At 36.0% G+C, this 24535-nt stretch overlaps 1 protein-coding gene across 1 annotated transcript in view; it reads left to right on the top strand.

Moving 5' to 3' along the window:
• The window catches only part of LOC136043781 (synaptojanin-1-like), an 82525-nt gene that overhangs the window by 45163 nt on the left and 12827 nt on the right, over positions 1–24535 (top strand). Inside the window, exons 5-6 of the mRNA XM_065728695.1 lie at positions 13448–13585; positions 20521–20705. Coding sequence (XP_065584767.1) covers positions 13448–13585; positions 20521–20547 — 165 coding nt within the window. The 3' untranslated portion in view covers positions 20548–20705. The remainder of the gene's footprint in view (positions 1–13447; positions 13586–20520; positions 20706–24535) is intronic.

The raw sequence follows: 24535 nt of genomic DNA, 5'->3' as shown, positions 1-24535 counted from the left end.
AAACTAAAAAAAAACTAAAAAAAAGTAAACACTACAAAAAAAACTAAAATGAAAAAAAAACTAAAAACTAATAAAAAAAACTAAAAAAGCTAAAAAACTAAAAAAAAACTAAAAAAGCTAAAAAACTAAATAAAAATTAAAAAAAAAAGGAAAAAAACTGAAAAATAAAGGAGAAAAACATAAAAATAAGTTGTATGTGTGTTATGTCTGTCTGTCTGTCCGCATATGACGTCTGAATTATGAATTATTTCATCATATCAAACAGTTCGTGGTAACGAACTGTAGTAAGAAGCGACCCTGCTCAATAGTAACCAACTCTAAAAAATTGAATTTTGATATCAATAGCTACATCAAAAGAATTGCATTTTAATGCTGATTTTAAATATATAAGTTTCATCAAGTTTAGTCTTACCCATCAAAAATTACGAGCCTGAGAAAATTTGCCTTATTTAAGAAAATAGGGGGAAACACCCCCTAAAAGTCATAGAATCTTAACTAAAATCACACCATCAGATTCAGCGTATCAGAGGACCCTACTGTAGAAGTTTCAAGCTCCTATCTACAAAAATGTGGAATTTTGTATTTTTTGCCAGAAGACAAATCACGGGTGCGTGTTTTTTTTTTTCCATGGGTCATCGCATCGACTAAGTGGTCCTAGAATGTCGCAAGAGGGCTCATTCTAACGGAAATAAAAAGTTCTAGTGCCCTTTTTAAGTGACAAAAATAATTGGAGGGCATCTAGGCCCCTTCCCACGCTCATTTTTTCCCCAAAGTCAACGGATCAAAATTTTGAGATAGCCATTTTGTTCACCATAGTTGAAAACCGTAATAACTATGTATATTGGGATGATTCACTCCCCCACAATCCCTGGGGGAGGGGCTGCAAGTTACAAACTTTGACCAGTGTTTACATATAGTAATGGTTATTGGGAAGTGTACAGACGTTTTCAGGGGGATTTTATTTTGTTTGGGGGGTGGGGCTGAGGGGAGGGGGCTATGTTGGAGGATCTTTCCTTGGAGGAATCTGTCATGGGGGAAGAAAAATTCAAGGAAAAGGGCGCATGATTTTCTAGCATTACTATAAGAAAACAATGAAAAATAAACATGAAAACGTTTTTTCAAATGAAAGGAAGGAGTAGCATTGAAACTTAAAACGAACAGAGATTATTACGCATATGAGGGGTTCTAAAAATACTTTAGCATAAAGAGCGAGGTATTTAGGAGGAGATAAATACCTCGCTCTTTATGCTAAAGTATTTTTAGTAATTTCAACTATTTATTCTACGGCCTTTCTGATTCAGGGGTCATTCTTAAAGAATTGGGACAAAACTTAAGATTTAGTGTAAAGAGCGAGGTATTAACGAGGATACAAACCCCCTTGTATACATAATAAAAATATAAGATTATGAAAGTTTGTTACATAAGTTGCTAATTTATAAGTTACGTATATTTTTTACTAATAAAAACGTTCGTTAAAAATTAAAAGTTCTAGTTGCCTTTTTAAGCAACCGAAAAATTGGAGGGCAACTAGGCCTCCTTCTCCACCCCTTATTTCTCAAAATCGTCTGATCAAAACTAAGAGAAAGCCATTTAGCCAAAAACGAATTAATATACAAATTTCATTTTAATAATTTATGTGCGGAGAGCCAAAACCAAACATGCATTAATTCAAAAACGTTCAGAAATTAAATAAAAAAAAACTAACTGTTTTAGTTGAAAGTAAGGAGCGACATTTTTTAGCTTTTTTTAGTTTTTTTTTCTTTTTAGTTTTTTATCTTTTTTATTTTTTTACGTTTATTCTTTTTAGGTTTTTTCTTTTTAGTTTTTTTTTAGTTTTTTACCATTTTACTAACTTTTTACTAAAGTTTTTTTAACTACTAACTTTATGACGTCAGTCGACACATAAACATTTTTTTGTAGTTTTTACCTTTTTTAGTTTTTTTCTTCTTTTGTATTAATGCTAAAGCCAAGGTTCAAACCTGGAGCCTCTCGGACCTAGAACCTGAAACATAACGCTTTACCAACTCAGCTACTTCGGCTTGAATACATTCGTTTTGAGCAGCTTCCTCGGGTGTTGCCATTGTAGGTTCTTCAGTCATTTTACAATTAGAAATTTCTCTATCAACGGTCTTCTTACAATTAAAAATTTGTCTTTGAACGATATTCTTAAATACCTGTGTCCTGGTCGTCATTTATATTCCCTGTGTCCCGGTCGTCATTTGTGTCCCGGTATCCCAGTCTGTAATTTCTCTTTGAGTGTCCCGGTCGTTATTTATATTCCCTCTGTCCCGGTCGTCATTTGTGTCCCGGTCTGTAATTTCTCTTTGAGTGTTTTTTCTTTTTAGTATTTTTTAGTTTTTTTCTTTTTTCAGTTTTCTTTTTCTTCTGTATTTTTCAGCTTCACTATGAAATACATATCGCCGAACCTTTGTGTTTTTAACTAAAATCTGGTAGGCATTGATGACCTTATCCAAGTCAAAATCCCAAACCCAATCATCATCGCTATCATTTTTAGTTTTGATATGTTTTGACTCTCACTGTTCAGGTGGATCTTCATCTAACTGCGCGGTTTTGCGTTCTTTAGCCTCAAGCCTGTTTCCTTGCTGTTCTTTTGATTCCTCGGCACGCTTTCTTTTCTGATTTTCTCTATCAGCAGCAAGTTTTTTGAAATAGACTCTTTAATAAGTTGTGTGTCTGTTGCCATTGTAGGCTCTTCAGTCATTTTACAATTAAACATTTTTCCGTCCACAATCTTCTGACAATTAAGAATTTGTCTAAGAACGATTTTCTTAAATACATTTAATGACCTCATCGTCATAACGAACATGACGACAACTAACTTCATTACGACATGATGACATGACGTAACTCGAAAGTTGTGTGTCTGTTGCCCTTGTAGGTTCTTCAGTCATTTTACGATTAAATATTTTTCCGTCCACGATCTTCTTGCTATTAAAAATTTGTCTTTGAACGATTTTCTTAAATACTTTTAATGACGTCATCGTCATAACAAACATGACGACAACTAACTTCATGACAACATGACGACATGATGACATGACGTCACTCGACAGACAGACAACAGACATAACACACAAACAACTTATTTTTATATATATAGATTATATATTATATACTAGCTGTTGGGGTGGCGCTTTGCGCCATCCCAACACCTAGTTGTTGGGGCGCTTCGCGCCCCACCAACTAGTGTAAGTCGTTACTCGCCATTGTAGTTGTGTCCCTGTGTGTCCACCAACGCGCGTGTAAGTCGTTACGCGCCATATTAGTTACGCGCCATTGTAGTTGTGTCCCTGTGTCCAACTGTGAATATAGATAGATTTATATATGTGTTTCAAACTACGTAAAAATTGCGAATATACAACATTTTTGGCTTTCCCACTGCTGGGAGCTTTCCGTTTCCAATTGCCAGCAACTGATCTAAAATGTTTGACCAGAGTCATCGTTTTGCAATCGGACACGCATATTTGTAGTTAATTTTAATATTTTTACATGTGCCCATAAATTAGAATTTTTCAGGCAAGCATTCATTTCGTCTGTAGGAGTTAAACTACGTAAAAATTGCGAATATACAACATTCTTGGCTTTCCCATTGTCTGTGCATATACAAAGCCGTATGTACTAATAATGACGTCATATGCAAACGCTCTTTTTACAAACAAACAAACATGCATACTTAACCGCTTCATTTGGTTCCAAAACTGTGTCGATTGACTTGTAAAGGACTGCCTGGTCTCGAATCTTGGTCAAAACAATATTGTTGATTTCGTGGACGTCTATATTTTTGGGTGCGAGAATCGCTCTTTCACTTAGCCATTTATTATTTTTATAATTTTTTAGAATATTCGGAAATACTTTTTCAATCAATTCATTTTTGGACGTCACTAAATTACAGAAATCAGCAGGTAGTTGTATACGTCCTGAAATTGAGTATCGTATCATAAATGTCTTTTTGTTCCGATGTCAACTTGGAAATGTTATTTTTTACATACGACAATAGATCACTCGTACTGTAACTTTGTTCACGATCCAATTCTACACATGTCGAAACAGCAGCGATACGGTTAGATGAAGGCATTCCCAAATCCTGAAGAGGTTTGTTTGCCATACGTACGCACAAATCTTCTATAATAACTAAAGTGTAGTTATAAATTTCTGATGTAAAATCAAAAGTCATATCTGACGTCTCTAACTGTTTTCGATGGAGTATATCTACGGACATTTTTGACTTACATTTTCCCCATAACTCTGTAGGAGCTGATGGAGAGCAAGTTGTTAAAATGATGCCAAACAATGCACGAATTTCACTTGGGGTTGACGTTTCGCACGCGTCATTGATGCAGTTATCCCAGTGTTGGTCATTCTCCAATAAATTCAGAGCTTGGCATGCACTACGGTAAGTGTCATGTATAGTACCTTTTACAGTTCTCAAATACTCAAAGGATGTCGGACCGGGTACATTCACCAAAAGCAGGCGTAGAAAGAAGCATTCATGTTGATTGGGGTGACCGGTGTAGAGTCTTCCTATCGTGGTATCTTTGAAGATGGTAGGTTGGCCGTCGACTGACTTACCCTGTATTCGACGTTCAAATACTTTATTTTTAGTATTCCACATGTAATACGAAGGCACTTCAGTATACAGCAGTTTTTTTGAAAAAGAATCATTTTTGCAAAGCGAAAAAAAAGCTGTTAATTTTGTATCCGGTGGATTCAGGGCTCTTTGTTGCACGTTGGTTTCCGAGAAATAAACACGTTGACCATTTTGTAAATGTACCGCTAAGTGAACAACAGCTGGACTACGTTCATGTATCGGAAATGAAAGAATTCGCCAAACAGCTTCATTACTGCTTATGTATCTTCCAGCCTGATATTGTACGATTTCGTCGAAATCTTTGATTTTGGGCTGCAAGCCAAAAACTGCCATGTCACTGCCTTTGTTGACGTATTTACATATGTATTTGATTGCCTTTACGGAGTTACAGTATTCAACGTTTATGTGTGCATTAAATGTTTTTGATAATAATGGGGAATATGGAACAACCCACTGGTTATCTACTTCGATGGTGGTACCGTTGCCATTGTAGGTTCTTCAGTCATTTTACAATTAGAAATTTCTCTTTCAACGGTCTTCTTACAATTAAAAATTTGTCTTTGAACGATATTCTTAAATACCTGTGTCCTGGTCGTCATTTATATTCCCTGTGTCCCGGTCGTCATTTGTGTCCCGGTATCCCAGTCTGTAATTTCTCTTTGAGTGTCCCGGTCGTTATTTATATTCCCTCTGTCCCGGTCGTCATTTGTGTCCCGGTCTGTAATTTCTCTTTGAGTGTTTTTCTTTTTAGTATTTTTTAGTTTTTTACATTTTTTCTTTTTTCAGTTTTCTTTTTCTTCTTTATTTTTCAGCTTCACTATGAAATACATATCGCCGAACCTTTGATTTTTTAACTAAAATCTGGTAGGCATTGATGACCTTATCCAAGTCAAAATCCCAAACCCAATCATCATCGCTATCATTTTCAGTTTTGATATGTTTTGACTCTCGCTGTCTAGGTGGATCTTCATCTAACTGCGCGGTTTTGCGTTCTTTAGCCTCAAGCCTGTTTCCTTGCTGTTCTTTTGATTCCTCGGCACGCTTTCTTTTCTGACTTTCTCTATCAGCAGCAAGTTTTTTGGCATAGACTCTTTGAGCATCTTCATCGGCTTTTGCCATGGTAAGTTCATCAGTCATTGTAAACTTAAACATTAATAGATTTCTACGTGAACATATGTCCTAAATATCTTGAATGACGTCACCGTCAAAGCAAAAATGACGACAACTAATTTCATGACGTCAGTGGACACAGAAACATGACGTCACCTGATCCACAGACAGACACACAGACAGACAACTTATTTTTATATATATAGATATATATATATACGCGAAGGCCCCCCCCCCAAGCCCCCCTTCGTGCGTAAGTCGTTACGCGCCATATTAGTTACGCGCCATTGTAGTTCTGTCCCTGTGTACCACCTATGAATATAGATAGATTTATATATGTGTTTTGAACTACGTAAAACTTGCGAATATACAACATTCTTGGCTTTCCCATTGTCTGTGCATACAAAGCCTTATGTACTTATAATGACGTCATATGCAAACGCTCTTTTTACAAACAAACAAACATGCATACACACAACTCGTTTTTATATAGATAGATCGATAGATAGATAGATAGATAGATACAATACACATTAACTGCGTAAAACTTGCGAATATACAACATTCTTCGCTGTCCAATTGTCGCTGCATATAAATAGATTGTCAGGTTTACCGACCCTCGAACATGCAACGTACAATTGTCCATGGGAAAAACAATCAGTATTAAGATCTATACCACATTTTTCTAATGATTGACCTTGAGCTTTGTTGATGGTAGTTGCAAATGCTAATCGAATTGGTAATTACAATCTTTTAAATTGAAAAGGCAGATCCGTTGGATTCATGGGAATGCGAGGAATAAGAACAGCCTCACCCTCAAAAGGCCCTGTCAAGATTGTGGCCTCTATTACGTTTTCCACTGTTTTTTTACGGCAAGTCGCGTGCCATTGCAAAGCTTTGGTGGGTTGATATTTCTTAACAGTATTATTGGTACGCCTATTTTTAGTTGTAGCACGTGTGGTGGAAACCCTGAAAGATCAACGGAATTTAAAATTTCAGATGGATAATTAACCGCCTCATTTGGTTCCAAAACTGTGTCGACTGACTTGTAAAGGACTGCCTGGTCTCGAATCTTGGTCAAAACAATATTGTTGATTTCGTGGACGTCTATATTTTTGGATGCAAGAATCGCTCTTTCACTTAGCCATTTATTATTTTTATAATTGTTTAGAATATTCGGAAATACTTTTTCAATCAATTCATTTTTGGACGTCACTAAATTACAGAATTCAGCAGGTAGATGTATACGTCCTGAAATTGAGTCTACTGGGAGCTTTCCGTTTCCAATTGCCAGCAATTGATCTGAAAATGTTTGACCAGAGTCATCGTTTTGCAATCGGACTCGCATATTTGTAGTTAATTTTAATGTTTTTACGTATGCCCATAAATTAGAATTTTTCAGGCAAGCATTCATTTCGTCTGCAGGGGTTGATCTAGGTATTATAGGTAATGTTTGCCTGAAATCTCCAGCAAGCAATATTAATGTGCTGCCAAAGGATTTCGAATTCCCTCGCAAATCTTTCAAACATTGATCCAGAGCCTCGAGCGATGTTTTGTGTGCCATTGTGCACTCGTCCCAAATAATAAGTTCGCATTGCTGAAATACTTTACCCATCCCAGATGATTTGGAAATATTGCACATGGGAGTTTCTGTAGAATGCAAATTCAGAGGCAATAGCCGCAACGTTGCTGCCACCAGGCAGCAACGTTGCGGCTATTCCGGATGATGCAATTGCCAACGCTATATCATTTTTTGATCGAATTGATGCCAGAATCAGTTTTATCACAAACGTTTTACCAGTACCTCCTGGCGCATCCAAAAAGAAAATTTCTCCAACGTTGTTATCGACTCAATGCATTATCGTATCATAAATGTCTTTTTGTTCCGACGTTAACTTGGAAATGTTATTTTGTACATGCGACAATAGATCACTCGTACTGTAACTTTGTTCACGATCCAATTCTACACATGTCGAAACAGCAGCGGTACGATTAGGTGAAGGCATTCCCAAATCCTGAAGAGGTTTGTTTGCCATACATACGCACAAATCTTCTATAATAACTAAAGTGTAGTTATAAATTTCTGATGTAAAATCAAAAGTCACATCTGACGTCTCTAACCGTTTTCGATGGAGTATATCTTCGGACATTTTTGATTTATATTTTTCCCATAACTCTGTAGGAGCTGATGGAGAGCAAGTTGTTAGTATGATGCCAAACAATGCACTAATTTGACTTGGAGTTGACGTTTCGCACGCGTCATTGATGCAGTTATCCCAGTGTTGGTCATTCTCCAATAAATTCAGAGGTTGGCATGAACTACGGTAAGTGTCATGTATAGTACCGTTTACAGTTCTCAAATACTCAAAGGACGTCGGACCGGGTACATTCACCAAAAGCAGGCATAGAAAGAAGCATTCATGTCGATTGGGGTGAACGGTGTAGAATCTTTCTATCTTGGTATCTTTGAAGATGGTAGGTTGGCCGTCGACTGACTTACCCTGTTTTCGACGTTCAAATATTTTATTTTTAGTATTCCACGTGTAATACGAAGACACTTCAGTATACAGCAGTTTTTTGCAAAAGAATCATTTTTGCATAGCGAAAAGAAAGCAGTTAAATTTGTATCCGATGGATTCAGGGCTCTTTGTTGCACGTTGGATTCCAAAAAATAAACACGTTGACCATTCTGTAAATGTACCGCTAAGTGAACAACAGCTAGACTACGTTCATGTATCGGAAATGAAAGAATTCGCCAAACAGCTTCATTACTGCTTATGTATCTACCAGCCTGATATTGTACGATTTCGTCGATATCTTTGATTCGGACTGCAAGCCAAAAACTGCCATGTCACTGCCTTTGTTGACGTATTTACATATGTAGTTGATTGCCTTTACGGAGTTACAGTATTCAACGTTTATGTGTGCATTAAATGTTTTTGATAATAATGGGGAATATAGAACAACCCACTGGTTATCTACTTCGATGGTGGTACCGTTACGCTTCTTTATTATTGCTGTTTTACCGCCATCTTCAGTAGATCTTCTTCTATATTGTGGGTAACCATCATTGCCAGTAATTGTGTTGGGTACTAAAAGTCGAGGATATTGCTTTGTGCACCTTCCTTTGGCCATGCATGGTTAATTTTCGTTCAGTGCACCGCAAGGTCCATGTATCATATTTTTTACTACAATATCATATAACCCCTTATCGACAGGTATTTCAGCGATCATCAATTTCGTTAGAAGTAATTTTATAATGTAGCCAGATTAGTATTTGTGCGTGTGGCAATCCTCGTTTTTGCCATTCCACTGAATACCTCCAGCATCGCACTGACCGAAACACATCAAGTTTTACTATGTAGTTTATCAGTGATTTCAACTTTTGCCGGAAGGCACGGGCCGTAATGTCATGTCTATGAACCGCCAATTGTCCTTGAAGTAAAAGCTGCTGTATCTCGTCCCAAGATTGATTACATGTAAATGTAATAAATAAATCTGGACGACCATAGAGACGAACATACGCAATAGCATCTTGAGTATATTCATGCATATGACGGGGACTGCCAGCATATGACGAAGGTAAAATCGTTAATCTTCCAACGTTTGTAGTATTACCGTCATTTACAACTGCATCTCGCAAATGAATGTATTGTTCAGAGCGGAGCTTGGTCTGATTCAGACGGATAAATAGCAAACGTTCTGATTAAATTTTGCATACATATCAACGACGTATTGGTGAAACAATTGACGGTATTTTAAAATATAACTGTCTTCATCCTGCCGAATCTTTAGTCTATAGGAATAATAATGCATTGCACTGCATTTCTTATTCATTTCTTTGTTAGTGGCTGGATTCATCAATTTAATATTAAAGTGATAGCCGTCGGCTCCATCCCAAAAACTGATAGGATATTGTAGGGCATCGTAGCATCGATAAGTTTCAGCAATTCTTACCAACTGAGCGTTTCGCTTATGAAGAATAATATCTCGAGGTAAAAACTGATCACCGACCATAATGATTGCCACTTCGTCAATAGTTGAGCATTGTATCTACGCACATGTTGGCCAGGAGGCGTTTTGTCAGCGGAAATAACAATTTTATGCGTATCAGTAGGCATCAAATCGATGGCTGTTTTGAACAGACGTACTAAATTATTATTTTCGTGGAAAAGATGTTCTAATTGGGAAACGATTGTCCTTTCAACGTCGGGAGAAATTTCGTAAAGTGTATTCAATTCAGAATTTCTATCACTGATGAGGTACAATTGTAAAAATTTATGATTATCGCCTGAGAATGGTAGAAGGGACCCTGCTCTATGATAAATTTGCCCTTTTACTTTGAAAGTAGGCATATATTGATCTGGATTTTCGATTTGGGCACTAAACGACGTCATTTGGAAACGTGAGTTATATTTTCTGATCTGTGATAAAAAAAAAACGCTTAAATTCTGACGTAGTTCCAGTAAGCAAAGTCTTCAATGGCTCTGGTGGTGCAGCCAATAGAGGAAGTTCAACTTTTCCTGAGGCGCAACACATTCCCATTGTTTCACCATTGAATTTCAAGGCTTTGCAATAGTAACAAATTTTAGACATAGTCCCGATTTGAACACATCTACTCAAGCTATAATCATCGGCTGGGCTGTACCTGAATGCCAGGCGATAATTTTCAGGTTGATCTTGTGATTCCTCAGCACGCTTTCTTTTCTTACTTTCCCTGTCAGCCGCAAGCCTGTTTTCTTGCTGTTCTTGTGATTCCTCGGCACGCCTTCTTTTTTCACTTTCTCTTTTAGCAGCAAGTCTGGTTTCGCGTTGCTCTTGTGATTCCTCGGCACGCTTTCTGTTCTTACTTTCTCTATCAGCCGCAAACCTGTTTTCTTGCTGTTCTTGTGATTCCTCGGCACGCTTTCTTTTCTTACTTTCTCTATCAGCAGAAGTTTTTTGGCATAGACTCTTTGAGCAGCTTCCTCGGCTGTTGCCATTGTAGGTTCTTCAGTCATTTTACAATTAAACATTTTTCCCTGAACGAATGTCTTAAATACCTTTAATGACGGCATCGTCATAACAAACATGACGACAACTAACTTCATGACGACCTGATGACATATCGTCACTCGACAGACACACAGACAACTTATTTTTATATATAGACTTGGTGGGGGCGCTTCGCGCCCCCCCCAAGCCCCCCCCCCCCGCGCGTGTTACGCGCCATTGTAGTTGTGTCCCTGTGTCCCACCTGTGATATATATATATATATATATATATATATATATATATATATATATATATATATATATATATATATATATATATATATATATATATATATATATATATATATATATATATATATATATATATATATATATATATATATATATATATATATATATATGTATATATAATTATGTTTTTAACTACGTAAAACTTGCGAATATACAACATTCTTCGCTGTCCCATTGTCTGTGCATATAAATAGATTGCCAGGTTTACCGACTCTTGAACATGCAACATATAATTGTCCATGGGAAAAACAATCCGTATTCAGATCTATACCTCATGATTCTAATGATTGCCCTTGAGCTTTGTTGATGGTGATTGCTAATCGAACATTCCCTGTGTCGCCGTCGTCATTTATATATCCCCCTGTGCCCCCCGGCGTCCCCGTTGTAGTTGTGTCCCTGTGTCCCGGTCGTCATTTATATTCCCTTTGTCCCGGTTGTCATTTGTGTCCCGGTGTCCTAGTCTGTAATTTCTCTTTGAGTGTCCCGGTTGTCCTTTATATTCCCTGTGCCCCGGTGTCTCGGTCTGTATATACATTCGTTTTTGAATTGGTCTTTTTTTAGTTTTTAGTTTTTTACCTTTTTCTGTTTTTTTTAGTTATACCTCATGACTCTAATGATTGCCCTTGAGCTTTGTTCATGATGATTGCTAATCGAACATTCCCTGTGTCCCCGTCGTCATTTATATATCCCCCTGTGCCCCCCGGCGTCCCCGTTGTAATTGTGGCCCTGTGTCCCGGTCGTCATTTGTGTCCCGGTGTTCCGGTCTGTATATAGATTCGTTTTTGAATTGGTATATGATGAAATAAATTTTTCTGTTTTTCCCCTTTTTTTTCTTTTTAGTTTTTTTTGGTTTTTACCTTTTTTTCTTAGTTTTTTTCTTTTTTCTTTTTAGTTTTTTTGAAGTTTTTACCTTTTTAGTTTTTTATTTTTATTTTTAGTTTTTTTAGTTTTATTTTCCTCCTTTATTTTTCAGTCTTTTTGCTTTTTTTATTTTATTTTTTTTTTTAGTTTTTTTAGTTTTTTAGCTTTTTTAGTTTTTTTTTATTAGTTTTTAGTTTTTTTTCATTTTAGTTTTTTTTTTTGTACTATGATGAAATAATTCATAATTCAGACGTCATATGCGGACAGTCAGACAGACATAACACACATACAAATTATTTTTATGTTTTCCTCCTTTATTTTTCAGTTTTTTTCCTTTTCGTTATTTTTTTTTTTTTTTTATTTTTTAGCTTTTTTAGTTTTTTAGCTTTTTTAGCTTTTTTAGTTTTTAGTTTTTTTTCCTTTTTGTACCTTTTTACTGAAATTTTCTTATTCTTTTTCACGTTTTCAGGACTGAAATTTTTTCATTCTTATTCACGTTTTCAGGACTGATTTTGTCATTCTTATTCACGTTTTCAGGACTGAAATTTTGTTTCTATTCTTATTCACGTTTTTACTATTCCTCTTCCGGGACCTTTCCATTTCAATACCTTTAGACAAACATACTCGAAAAAGGGTACTTTTACTCAGTAACAACGTAGGTTGCGTTGCATAAAATTCTCACTAACAGGATTCAATCCAAAAAGGTGAAAATAAATTCGTCGTGGCTAGAAACATGCATAAGAATGTACGGACAAGGGTATAACTTGAGAAAAAAGAAAAAACAAAGGCGAATTATGTTAATATTATTAGAGATATATAGTACAAATCATAAAAATTATATATTCATCAGGTTAGGAACATACGCAAGAATTTATTTCAAGGGTATAGCTTGAAAAAAAAATAGGCGAACTATATTAAGAGTATCAGATATACATTGTCTTAATGATAAAAAGTATACTACCAGAGCAGGAACATACATAAAAAAGAATTCGAGGGTATAACTTACAAAAAAAGAGAAAAGGCAAACTATATTAAGAGCTTCAGAGATATATAGTCTAAATCATATAAATGGTATATTCGTCAGGGTAGAAACAGACGTAAAAATTTATTTCAAGGGTATAACTCAAAAAGCAAATAGATGAACCACTATAAGACTGTCAAAGATATGTAGTCTTAATCATATAAACGGTATATTCATCAAGACGGGATTTTTCCTAGGATTCAATCCGTTAATTTTTTAATTTTGGAAAGTTGCCATCAAGCTATGGCTAATTGGAGAAAAGCCAACACAGGTAGCCTCAGTGAGAGGCAAAGCTGGCATAAGCCTTTTTCTGAATTGTATAAAAAAGAAAACAAAACACAAAAAAACAACAAACGAACAGGGGAACTATGTTAAGAGTATCAAAGATGTATAACCTACATCATAAAAATCTTGCGATCTGGGACCGAAATGTCCTCCATTCCGTCTCCACCCCCACCTACCCATTCCTCTTGTGCACGATTCAACACGTAAATTTGTTGAAATTTTTGAGGCAAACGAGGATAAAAACACTGGCAGTATTTGAAACTTTTGTATTTCTAGGCACGAAGCTTGCATTCTCATGATTATGTGATATGGTGTGGGGACTTCAACTACCGAATTGACATGGAGAGAGACACAGTGAAAGAAACTATTTTTGAAGGGGATTGGCCCAGCATGTTGGAATTCGATCAGCTTAAGGTATGCAACTTCAAAGTATAAAAAGTAATGTAAAAAATTTAAATGTAAAAAAAATTGGTGAACAATGGACAGTGAACAATGGTCAAAAGCTTAACGAGTTTTTGGAAAATTGCTAAATAAATTAATACTTTTTGAATTCAGTTTCTTACCGTCTAGAGTAGAGGTTCCAAACATGGGGCGGAGGCCCCACCGGTGGGGCATGGCAATATTTTTGTAGATCATGGACAGGGCGTCCACCCTTTTGCTGACTATACTTTATAGCCTTGATTTTGAAATAAAAAAAAATTCATGTGAATGACATCACATTCATACGCATTTAAGATAAGATACAAGGCTCTTAAGGTAAGAGCAAATAAGGGACAGGATAGTATTGCATTGACGTTACGCATTGTATAAAAAATGTGTTGACATACAAACAATAATTTTCATTAGTATAAAATATGCCTAGGAGACGACAAAAAAAAAAAACCCACCAAGTTAATGGGCTTTTAAACTTCCTTCAGGTGAATACACGCAAAGTTTTGAATAACAAATTTCATATATCATGAGGGGGGCATCAAAATTTTAGAAACGCCTAGGTGGGGCATGGCCCAAAATTGGTTGGGAACTAGTGATCTAGAGGTATGGAAGACTTATCTCTGTCACTCACCACAAAAGATAATGAAAGCCTCCATCTTCAATAGAAATTTATTACAACACAAAAAACACGCAAGGCTGATTGTTCAACATTAAAAACTGCCCAGCTCCCTTATTGAAGAACTTCCTGTTTTAGACTAAATGCCTGGGTATGACCCCGATCGGTTGGCCACATGTTAAATTGCTGTTAGTGATTAATCTTCTGAAAGCCACAGAGGCCTTTTTGGGGTATTTATTTGTAATTTTCTGTCTTTTAAATAAAGATTTCTCTCTCTATCAACAAAAAATGGGTAAGGTAGTTAAAATTTATTGCAAAACGCCTGCGAGTCGAAGCAACATAAAATGCAGCCTGCAAACAAAGCTTGAGGAACAAAATGCAATTCTATAAATAGAAATTAAAAAAAAAGTCCAGTATTTTAACCAACTAACAATCACCGTAATAAAATTTAATTCAAAATTCAAACCATAACAAGCTATCCCCTCAAGCATAATTTCCTATGTTTAATCCCCAAACGAATAAACTTACACAACTGTTTAATAGCATATGCATTCCTCCTAGCCATCCGCTAAATTAACCAATCTTCACTCCCAAACGCTCGTCCAAAACATTCATTCCGCAACTCAGACAGCTCCTCACACTCGGATACAAAATGAAAGAAATCCTCATTCACACATCCACACACAAGGCAAAAGTAGTGGCCAGCCGCCACGCTAAATTTTCCCAAAAATTTCCTTGTCTCACCTAAATTTAAACTATCCAGATATAGGATTGTTGTGTTCAAAACCAAAGGGAACATCTGATACTTTTTTTAAACCTGAGCTGGAATGTGAGAAAGATGATTCAAGACATTCAAGTGGATCTCAATCGTTTTGGTCGTAATTACAGAGGCATATTTTCTTCATTGGAGTTAATGAAGATTGGCGATGGTTGGGGCCAGTACTCCTTTAGCACTTCTATCTCGTACATAATTGAAATATAAATCACGGAGCCGATATTCTACCACATCCTACAATCTCTCGCCGATTTTCATTTACATCTTGAATCAAAGAAATACCCTGGAAAGAGCATATAACGACGAAGACCACACTACCTTGTAAAACACGAACAACAGATAGAACGATTGGGAGCACTATTGTAAGACAGTGCAACTCTAGCCACAAATGAATATTTCGACCTTATATCCAAGGGCCATCCTTAGCAAAAATCTTTTTAAAACAGTCCTGGAATCCTCAGTTCAATTAAGTTCAACCAGGACTCTTTCTCAGAGTCCTGGTTGACAGCAGTCAATCAGGACTCGAGAACTGTTTAAAAAATATTTTTATTTTTAAAGGTCGTATTTCAATGCAATTTTTTATGTACATATATTCATTTGTGTTTTTCTCGAAACTTAATATTCATTTCGAATATTCATTTAGGGTTGGAGTTCCACAGTCTTACAAAAATTTCCAATTTTTCTACCTGTTGTTTGTGTTCATGCAGAAAGATCTTGAAACTTTTTTCTCTTGTAAACCAATGGAAAATGTGAGGTGTATTACTTCATTTTTGGTCTGAAGGATAAAACTGCTAATTTAAGACCTTAATGGAGTATGTTTCAGTAAAACTTCTATCATGTTTGCATCTCGAAATAGTTTTTTTTTCTGTCAAAATTCAATACATCCTCTTTCCTCGCTCACAAATATGCCTGGGAAACTGAATTTTTTACATTAAAACTGATTTGTTGTATCTTGAACTAACAATCCAACCATCTTTGCACCAACAACTGGTCCTCCGTGACAATCAATAATCCCAAAAAATCAGTTTTTACTTTATCTGCTCCTATCTAAAAGTAACACTGTGTTCTGTTTAAAGCTTTAAAAATTGTCACAGCCACTCTGTTGAAAAATCCTTGTCATAAACACATGCAATGTGGGAAGTGTTTCAATTATCTTCGAAAAATCTGGGTTCCCCGGAACCTCCATGAAAGTTAATGTTTGTTAATGCACGAATATTAACGCGTCCTAGGTCCCCTCGTTTCCGCAGTTTTGATTAAACGCCTTGCTAAGGAATTTCTTGACAATAAATTGAAATTTGACGATGACGATGACTTGACGATTGCTTAAACATGTAAGTTTTATTTGTTTTTAATCTTTTGACGTGGTGTAAGCTTTTTTTATTGATGAATTTGATCAAACAGCTCGTGGTAACGAACTGTAGTAAGGTGCGACCCGGCTCAATAGTAATCAAAACTCAAAAAAATGGAATTTTGGTACCAATAGCTACATCAAAAGAATCGCATTTTTAAGCTGATTTTAAATATATTAGTTTCATTAAGTTTAGTCTTACCCATCAAAAGTTACGAGCCTGAGAGAATTTGCGTTATTTTAGAAAATAGGGGGGAAACCCCTAAAAGTCATAGAATCTAAACGAAAATCACGCCATCAGATTCAGAAACAAATAATTGAAGAAAAATCGGGTTTAATTTTTTTAAATAAAGCAGTGACAACAAAATAAAATAAAAACTACACTTTAACTAACAAAAAATAAAAATACTCCGAATATTTCGGCCCCACCTCCGGGAGCCTTTCTCAACGGGAAAAAAAAAAGAAAAAAAGGGAGAAAATTACAACAATTTAAGACTATTTTTAAGACATTTTAAAAATGCCACGACAACTAAACCAAACTAAAAATATAAACAATCAAATATAAAAGAAACAAGAACTCACATTTTTAAAACAAACACTCCCGCACTTGACTGTAACTTTAGAAAAAACTGCAATAATTGTTTCTATTGGCACTTTCCTCTGCAAAATTATTTGTTTCGTAAATGGAAAAGCAGTGTGGTCTAAGAAATTATCAGATTCAGCGTATCAGAGAACCCTACTGTAGAAGTTTTAAGCTCCTATCTACAAAAAATGTGGAATTTTATATTTTTTGCCAGAAGGCAGATCACGGATGCGTGTTTATTTGTTTGTTTTTTTTTGTTGTTTTTTTTCCCCAGGGGTGATCGTATCGACCCAGTTGTCCTAGAATGTTGCGAGAGGGCTCATTCTAACGGAAATGAAAAGTTCTAGTGCCCTTTTTAAGTGACCAAAAAAATTGGGGGGCACCTAGGCCCCCTCCCACGCTAATTATTTTCCCAAAGTCAACGGATCAAAATTCTGAGATAGCCATTTTATTCAGCGTATTTGAAAAACCTTATAACTATGTCTTTGGTGACGACTTACTCCCCTACAGTTCCCGTGGGAGGGGTTACAAGTTCAAAACTTTGATAAGTGCTTACATATAGTAATGGTTATTGGAAAGTGTTCAGGCGTTTTCAGGAGGATTTTTTGGTTGGAGGCAGGGGTTGAGAAGAGGGGGATATGCTGGGGGAACTTTTTCATCGAGGAATTTGTCATGGGGGAAGAAAATTTCCTTGAAGGGAGCGCAGGATTTACTAGCATTACTTAAAAAAAAAACAATGCAAAAATAAATATCAAAAAGTTTTTTCAGCTGGAAGTAAGCAGCAGCACTAAAACTTAAAACGAACAGAAATTATTACCCATATGAGGGGCTCACCTCCTCCTAATACCTCGCTCTTTACGCTAAAGTATTTTTAGTAATTTCAACTATTTATTCTGCAGTTTATGTGATTCAGGGGTCATTCTTAATGAATTGGGACACAATTTAAGCTTTAGTGTAAAGAGCGAGGTACTGACGAGGGGGCGAACCCGCTCATATATGTAATAAAAACATGAGAATACAATAGTTCTTTACGTAAGGTAATTTATAAGTTACGTATATCTTTTACTTATAAAAAGATTCGTAAAAATTATAAGTTCTAGTTGCCTTTTTAATTAACCGAAAATCGGAGGGTAACTAGACTTCCTCCCCCGCTCTTTTTTTCTCAAAATCATTCGATCAAAATTATGAGAAAGCCATTTAGCCAAAAAAAAATAAATATAAAAATTTCGTTTTAATTATTCCTCTGCGGAGAGCCAAAATCAAAACATGCATTGATTCAAAAACGTTCAGAAATTAAATAAAAAAAAAACAAGTTTTTTTAAATGAAAGTAAGGAGCGACATTAAAACTTAAAACGAAAAGAAATTACTCCGTATATGAAAGGGGCTTTTCCTTCTCAACGCCCCGCTCTTTACGCTAAAGGTTTTTACTGTTTTAAAATGTAGAGTTAAGAGAAAGAGTCAAACTTTAGCGTAAAGAGCAGGGCGTTGAGAAGGAAAAGCCCCTTTCATATACGGAGTAATTTCTGTTCGTTTTAAGTTTAATTCTTCTCTCTGGGTTAATTCTGAAAATTAGAAAAAATGAGATATTTTTAACTTACGAACGGGTGGTCGGATCTCAATGAAACTTTTTACTTAGAAGGATATCGTGTCTCAAAGCTCTTATTTTAAATACCGACCGGATCTAGTGACATTGGGGGGAGTTTGGGGGGACCTAAAATCTTGGAAAACGCTTAGAGTGGAGGGATCGGGATGAAACTTGGTGGGAAAAATACTCAGAAGTCTTAGATACGTGATTGACATAATTGGAACGGATCCGCTCAATTGGGGGGGGGGGGGATTAATTATGAAAAATTAGAAAAAGTTACGTTTTTCTAACTTACGAAGGAGTGATCGGATATTCATGAAACTTCATATTTAGAAAGACCTCGTAACTCAGATCTTTTATTTTAAATCTCAACCGGATCCAGCGTCATTGGAGGGGCAGTTGGGCGGGGGGAACCGGAAATCTTAGAAAATACTTAAAGCGGAGAGATCAGGATGAAACTGGATGGGAAGAAAAGAAACAAGTCTAAGATACATGACTGACATAACCGGACCGGATCTGCACTTTTTGGTGGAGTTGGGGGGGGATTAATTTGGAAAAATGAGGTATTTTTAACTTACGAACGGGTGACCAGATCTTAATTAAATTTTATATATAGAAGGATATTATGTCTCAGATGCTCCATTTTCGACTTGAATTGGATCCGGGGACATAGGGGGTATGAGAAGGGAAACAGAAATCACGGAAAACGCTTAGAGTGGAGAGATCGGGATGAAACTTGATGGGAAGAATAAGCTCAATCTCTAGATACGTGATTGACATAATTGGAACGGATCCATTCTCTTTGGATCCATTCTCTCAGAGGGGTGTTAATTTGGAAAATCTAAGAGGTTGCCCCCCCCCCTTCAACGCCTCACTCTTTACGCTAAAGCTTTTTGTTGTTTTAAAAAGTAGAGTTGTCAAAAAGAGTCAAACTTTAACATAAACAGCCAGGAGTTGAGGAGGGGACAACCCCTTTCGTGTACGGAATAATTTCTGTCTGTTTTAAGTTTTAATGTCGCTTCTTACTTGCAGCTGAAAAACTTGTTGTTGTTTTTATTTAATCCGTTAAAAGAGCAAGTAGATTTTTTTTTTTTTTTTTACTTACACCCATTTCCTTATCTATTTTAGGAGGTACCTTACCGCAAAATTAGGTGCTGAATATCTCATGTTTATTGAAATAAAGAATGCAAATCTAAAAAAAAAAAAAAAAAAAAAAAAAAAAAAAACATACTACAGTTCTTTTTGGAATGTTGCACCTCAACTCTGGTGAACATGATTGCAACTGTACTCTAATTTTAAATTCCTTGTCGCTTAATTTGTATTTCCAGTGGCAAAAGTTCTATCGGTCATATAAGAAGAACTATCATTAAATGTCACTTCTTTTCTTCTTCTTTTTTTTTGTCATACAATTATGTCTTCGGAAATTTTTAGTTCGATTTTCTTTAAACTGACTATAAACGGAAGAAGTACGTTAATCCCATTAATAATAATAATAATTTATCTGAACCCTCTATACATACCAAAAAAAAGAGGAGTACGGGAAAAGAAATATACGTAATAAAAACACTTATCATCGAAAGCACTAAACAGTGCACTAACTATGACTCACAAACCATTAATAAAACCCAACGAAAAATCTACGGCTGATTCACATCGCTGTCTGAATCTGCCTTCTAAAACATCCATCTTATCACATATCTCAAAAACTCCGTAACGTTTGGAGATGTAACTGTTACGAGACCAAATAGGAACACGAAGAAAATACGAAATTTGACTAAGACCCACCGAATTTGTTGTCGTTTTGACGTGATAAAAACTTCCATAATGGCACCAGAAAATAGACGTGGGGAGCAAAAAGCAATTTATAAAGCCGACCAAGTGTTTTTTTTTTTTTTTTAAATTGGCCTTCAACTCTGGAAAGAACTCCATAGTACTTTTTCAACTTACCTAATAAAATGACCCATTATTTATTTGCCTAATAAATTTTTCATTAAAAATTAATGAAACAGGCCCTGATTGGTCCCCATGCAAGGTAGTGTTTTACGGACGAGCTGAATTAAAACAGAGTGATCACCGTCCTGTCATTGCAACATTCGATGTCGACGTTCTTCGAGTTGATGAAGACGCTAGAGAGGATGTTATCTCGGATGTTATAAGAAGAGTGGGCCCCCAAGATGGTACCGTCGAAGTTCAAGTAAGTAATTTAACTTATTATAACTGAAAACACGTGTATGCATCGACGGCGCGTTCAGATCGTATTTCCTAGTATTAGGCTTAATAGCTAAATAGTAAAAATTTTCTAATGCTAGGCTAAAAAATCTGGAAAATTTGAAATATAATTCATTTGTTGTATGGCTTTAGCTAAAAAAAAAAACTAAGAAAAATATCGAATCCAAAATTTTAATCTTTTCTTTGACACAAAAACTAAGGCAGAATTATGCACTTACTTTGCCTGTATCTCCCCCCAAAGTGTGCGTCTATAAAAATCCCAAACTCCTTGTCTTTTTATGCTTATATGTTCCTATTTTATAGAGGTTATACTCAAGTCTAACCCGTAGTAACAAGTTTCGTAATTTTTCGTGATAAATTTTATAAACATTTGAAATTCATTTTCGAAACCTAGTGTCCTAGTCCCAAGGGCATATTCAGGATTTTGTTTAGGGGGGGGGAGAGAAACGCATCGAAAATTGGTTTATATGCATTTTTGTTGCGTTTTTACGAGTCGGACATAAATTTCAAGGGATTTAAACCCTTAAAACTTCCCTCGCCCTGGATATGGCCTTGTCTAGTCCTTTTCTTTTATGGTATGTACTTGACCAATATTATTCGCTCATTGTCCTTTTTCGCCTTACCTCTTCCTTTTGAATACATCGGTATAAATCATAAATAGGTGCCTAAATGTGCACTAGTCGATCCTAGGATGGACTCCGTTGCTATTGCCCTAGCAAGATTTGACTTTTTATGCTTAGATATAGATGGTAGTTTCAGGCCCCTATTCCATGTTAGACTATTTATAGTCTAAAAACGTGAAACTTCATTGTTTTTAAGTCAACTTCTATAATCGTTGCTCGGCTCAATAGAAACCGAAATATATACTACTACTACAAACAACTCACTACAGCACCATGTTGCCTGAGGCAAACACAGCTACGCAGGCTCCTCCTCTGTCCCAATCTATCCAAAGCCCCCCTCTACACTCTCCCATGAAGTTCTGGTTTCCCTTAATATTTCCTTATGACATCCTCCAACCCCAGTCAGGGACAACCTGGTTTTCCCTTGGCCCTCGATGGTTGGCCGACAAGGACAATCTTTGGCAATCTGTCATCCTTCATCCGCAGAACATGTCTTAGCCATCACAACCTTTCTCTCATTATAGCCCTAGAAAACGGGATTGAACTACATTTTTCGTACAGTCTACTGTTTGATATACGGTTAGTAGGTCGGTTTGGGATTCGATTACTTTACTATTATTTTGAGTATCACTTGACTATGACTACCAATCTACTAAGACTATGACGTTTACTGACTATCACTTGACTATTATTATGCTAACGATTTAATACCGCCCCGACTCTCCAGCCCGGGATTCCCTTATGTTTTTAATTTTGATTAGATCCTAGATCGTTTCCATTGATTTTTTGTAGTGTTAGACAAGGTTCCGACAGACGAAGAAAATTTTTACTAGAAGAAAACTACCAATCAATGTCCTTATATAAATTTGTTAAAAAGTGAAAAAGATATACAAAAGCTCTAGATATTTCGAAAATAGAGTCAGTCATCATCATCAGTAGAGAAAAGAAAGTATTAAAATTAAAACATAATATATTTAAACTGAATAAAATAATCACTTTCGGGGTCACAGCAAATTTCCGTCCATTGACTTACACGGTTCATTAACTTTCTTGAATTCTTTAAAAATGTGCTGAATAAAGGTGATAAAATCGTCTTCCTTTATTCTTCTTTCATCCGTATCATGCTTCATCCACAGAACGTGTCCTAGCCATCTCAACCTTTCTCTCATTATAGCCCCAGAAAGCGGGATTGAACCACACTTTTCGTAGAGCCTACTGTTAGAAATACGACCAGTCAGTCGGGTACCCAGAACAATAGGCAATTCCTCTGGAAAGCATCTAGCAAATATTCATCCGCTTTTCAAAGCAGCAACTGAAACGTAGATTCGACGCCCTATGCGCCAGCAATGGCTCTGGAGGATCTTTACCCTCACCCTTTCAAAGCAGCCATGCTTGAGAGCCATATTTAACCATTGTCATCACTGTAGCTTCCAATATTCTAATCTTGGTTTGCAGACTTATCTTCTTATTCTTCCAAACTTTTTTAACTGTGGAAAAAAAAACACTCTGATCCTTAGCTATTCTACTTTTAACAACTTCACTCCTCCCATCGTCTTTACTAATAATGCTACCAAGGTAAGTCAAGCTGTCCAACCTATCAATCTTTTCGTTACCCAACGTAACTTTTTCATCTTCACTTATTCCTAGCCTTAGTGACTTAGTCTTCCTAACATTTATTTTCAAACCTATTCTAACACCCTGAACTCGTAAAACCTCTAAAAATTCATTTATTTAGCTCACATTTTGATCTAGAATGCTTAAATCATGAGCATAATCTAAGTCCAGGAGATTTTTTCCTCCACATTGGATTCCATGGTTTCCCGTTGTCTTTCCTGTGCTTCTTAAGACAAATCCATCAAAATGATCCATATAAAGTGGGATACCATACAAGGATAAAACCTTTTTCTAAAGCTCTTCTATCAACAGAATCGAACGCTTGCTCATAATCTATAAAACTAAAAAATAAAGGTGTTTGATATCTCAGGCACTTCTCAATTATTAACCTAAGTGTGAAAATTTGGTCGACACAGCCTCTACTTTTTCGAATACCACACTGTTCTTCTCTTAAAACTTTGTCTACAGCACATCTCAGTCTAAAAAGTATCATGTTACTAAGTAATTTGCTACCTCGAGAGACCAGAATAATACCTCGATAATTATCACCGTCACTCTTATCACCTTTCTTATACACTGGTTTAATTAAAGTTTTCCAGAAATCGCTAGGTACTTCCCTTTTTTCAAAATCATATTCATAATCTTAAATAGTTTATTTCTAACCTCAGAGCCGCCATATTTAAGAAACACATTTGCCACACTATCAGCAACTGGAGCCTTATTTTTTTTAAATCCTTTTAGTACTATTGCTAATTCTTCCTCACAAAACAAATCTTCCTTCACATCCAAGGTATCACAAATTTTATCGTTTTCTTCTATATCTTTTCCTGCAACTCTATCTTGGTTTAGCACATTCTCAAAATATTCTACCCATCTCTCCTTAACTCTTTCCTTATCACTAATTGTGGCCCCTTTCTTATCTTTAACTGGGACATGTCTAGATTGACTACTCTCTCTCAATTTATTAGCGCGCCAGTACAAAATTTTACTAATATGCCGTATAGCTACATCTTCTAGATCCATGGCAATTTTATCCATTTGCTCCACTTCACACCTCCTTAGTTCATATTTTAATGTTTTTTCCACTTTCTTTACATGTCTTTTGTTTTCAGATGATCTGTCACTCAGAGCAAGCCCCTTCTCCTCACTATTAAACATAAAGCTTTTTCACTAATATCCCTAGCTGTATTCTTAACTTTCTTCCGTAAGACACCATCAGGAACTTCACAAATTGTTTTCCTGAAATAATTCCATCTTCCACCTTCCTCCTTCCAATTCCATCTTCCACATTGTCAAATTTTAAACTCTCCAGTTTAATATTCAACTGCTTCTGAAAAGTGTCTCTCCAATTCTCATCCTGTAATCTACTACAGGTTGCCGTATTTTCTTGTTCTCCATATTGTCTCTTTATTTTCTTTGAATTTAGCACAGCCTCGCAAGCTTCGCTTATGTTGTGCTATTGATTAAGAAATGTTTATTTCTAATAAAATTGTTCTACTACCACTACTGCTACTTTCATCTTAACTTCCCGGGAAGTAGTTACTCTTTCGAAATTTCA

The sequence above is a fragment of the Artemia franciscana genome, unplaced genomic scaffold (genome assembly GCF_032884065.1).
Source record: "Artemia franciscana unplaced genomic scaffold, ASM3288406v1 Scaffold_986, whole genome shotgun sequence".
In the NCBI taxonomy this organism is placed as follows: Eukaryota; Metazoa; Arthropoda; class Branchiopoda; order Anostraca; family Artemiidae; genus Artemia; species Artemia franciscana.
Note: the sequence above shows the minus strand (reverse complement) of the source record. Positions and strands in the feature narration are given on the sequence as shown.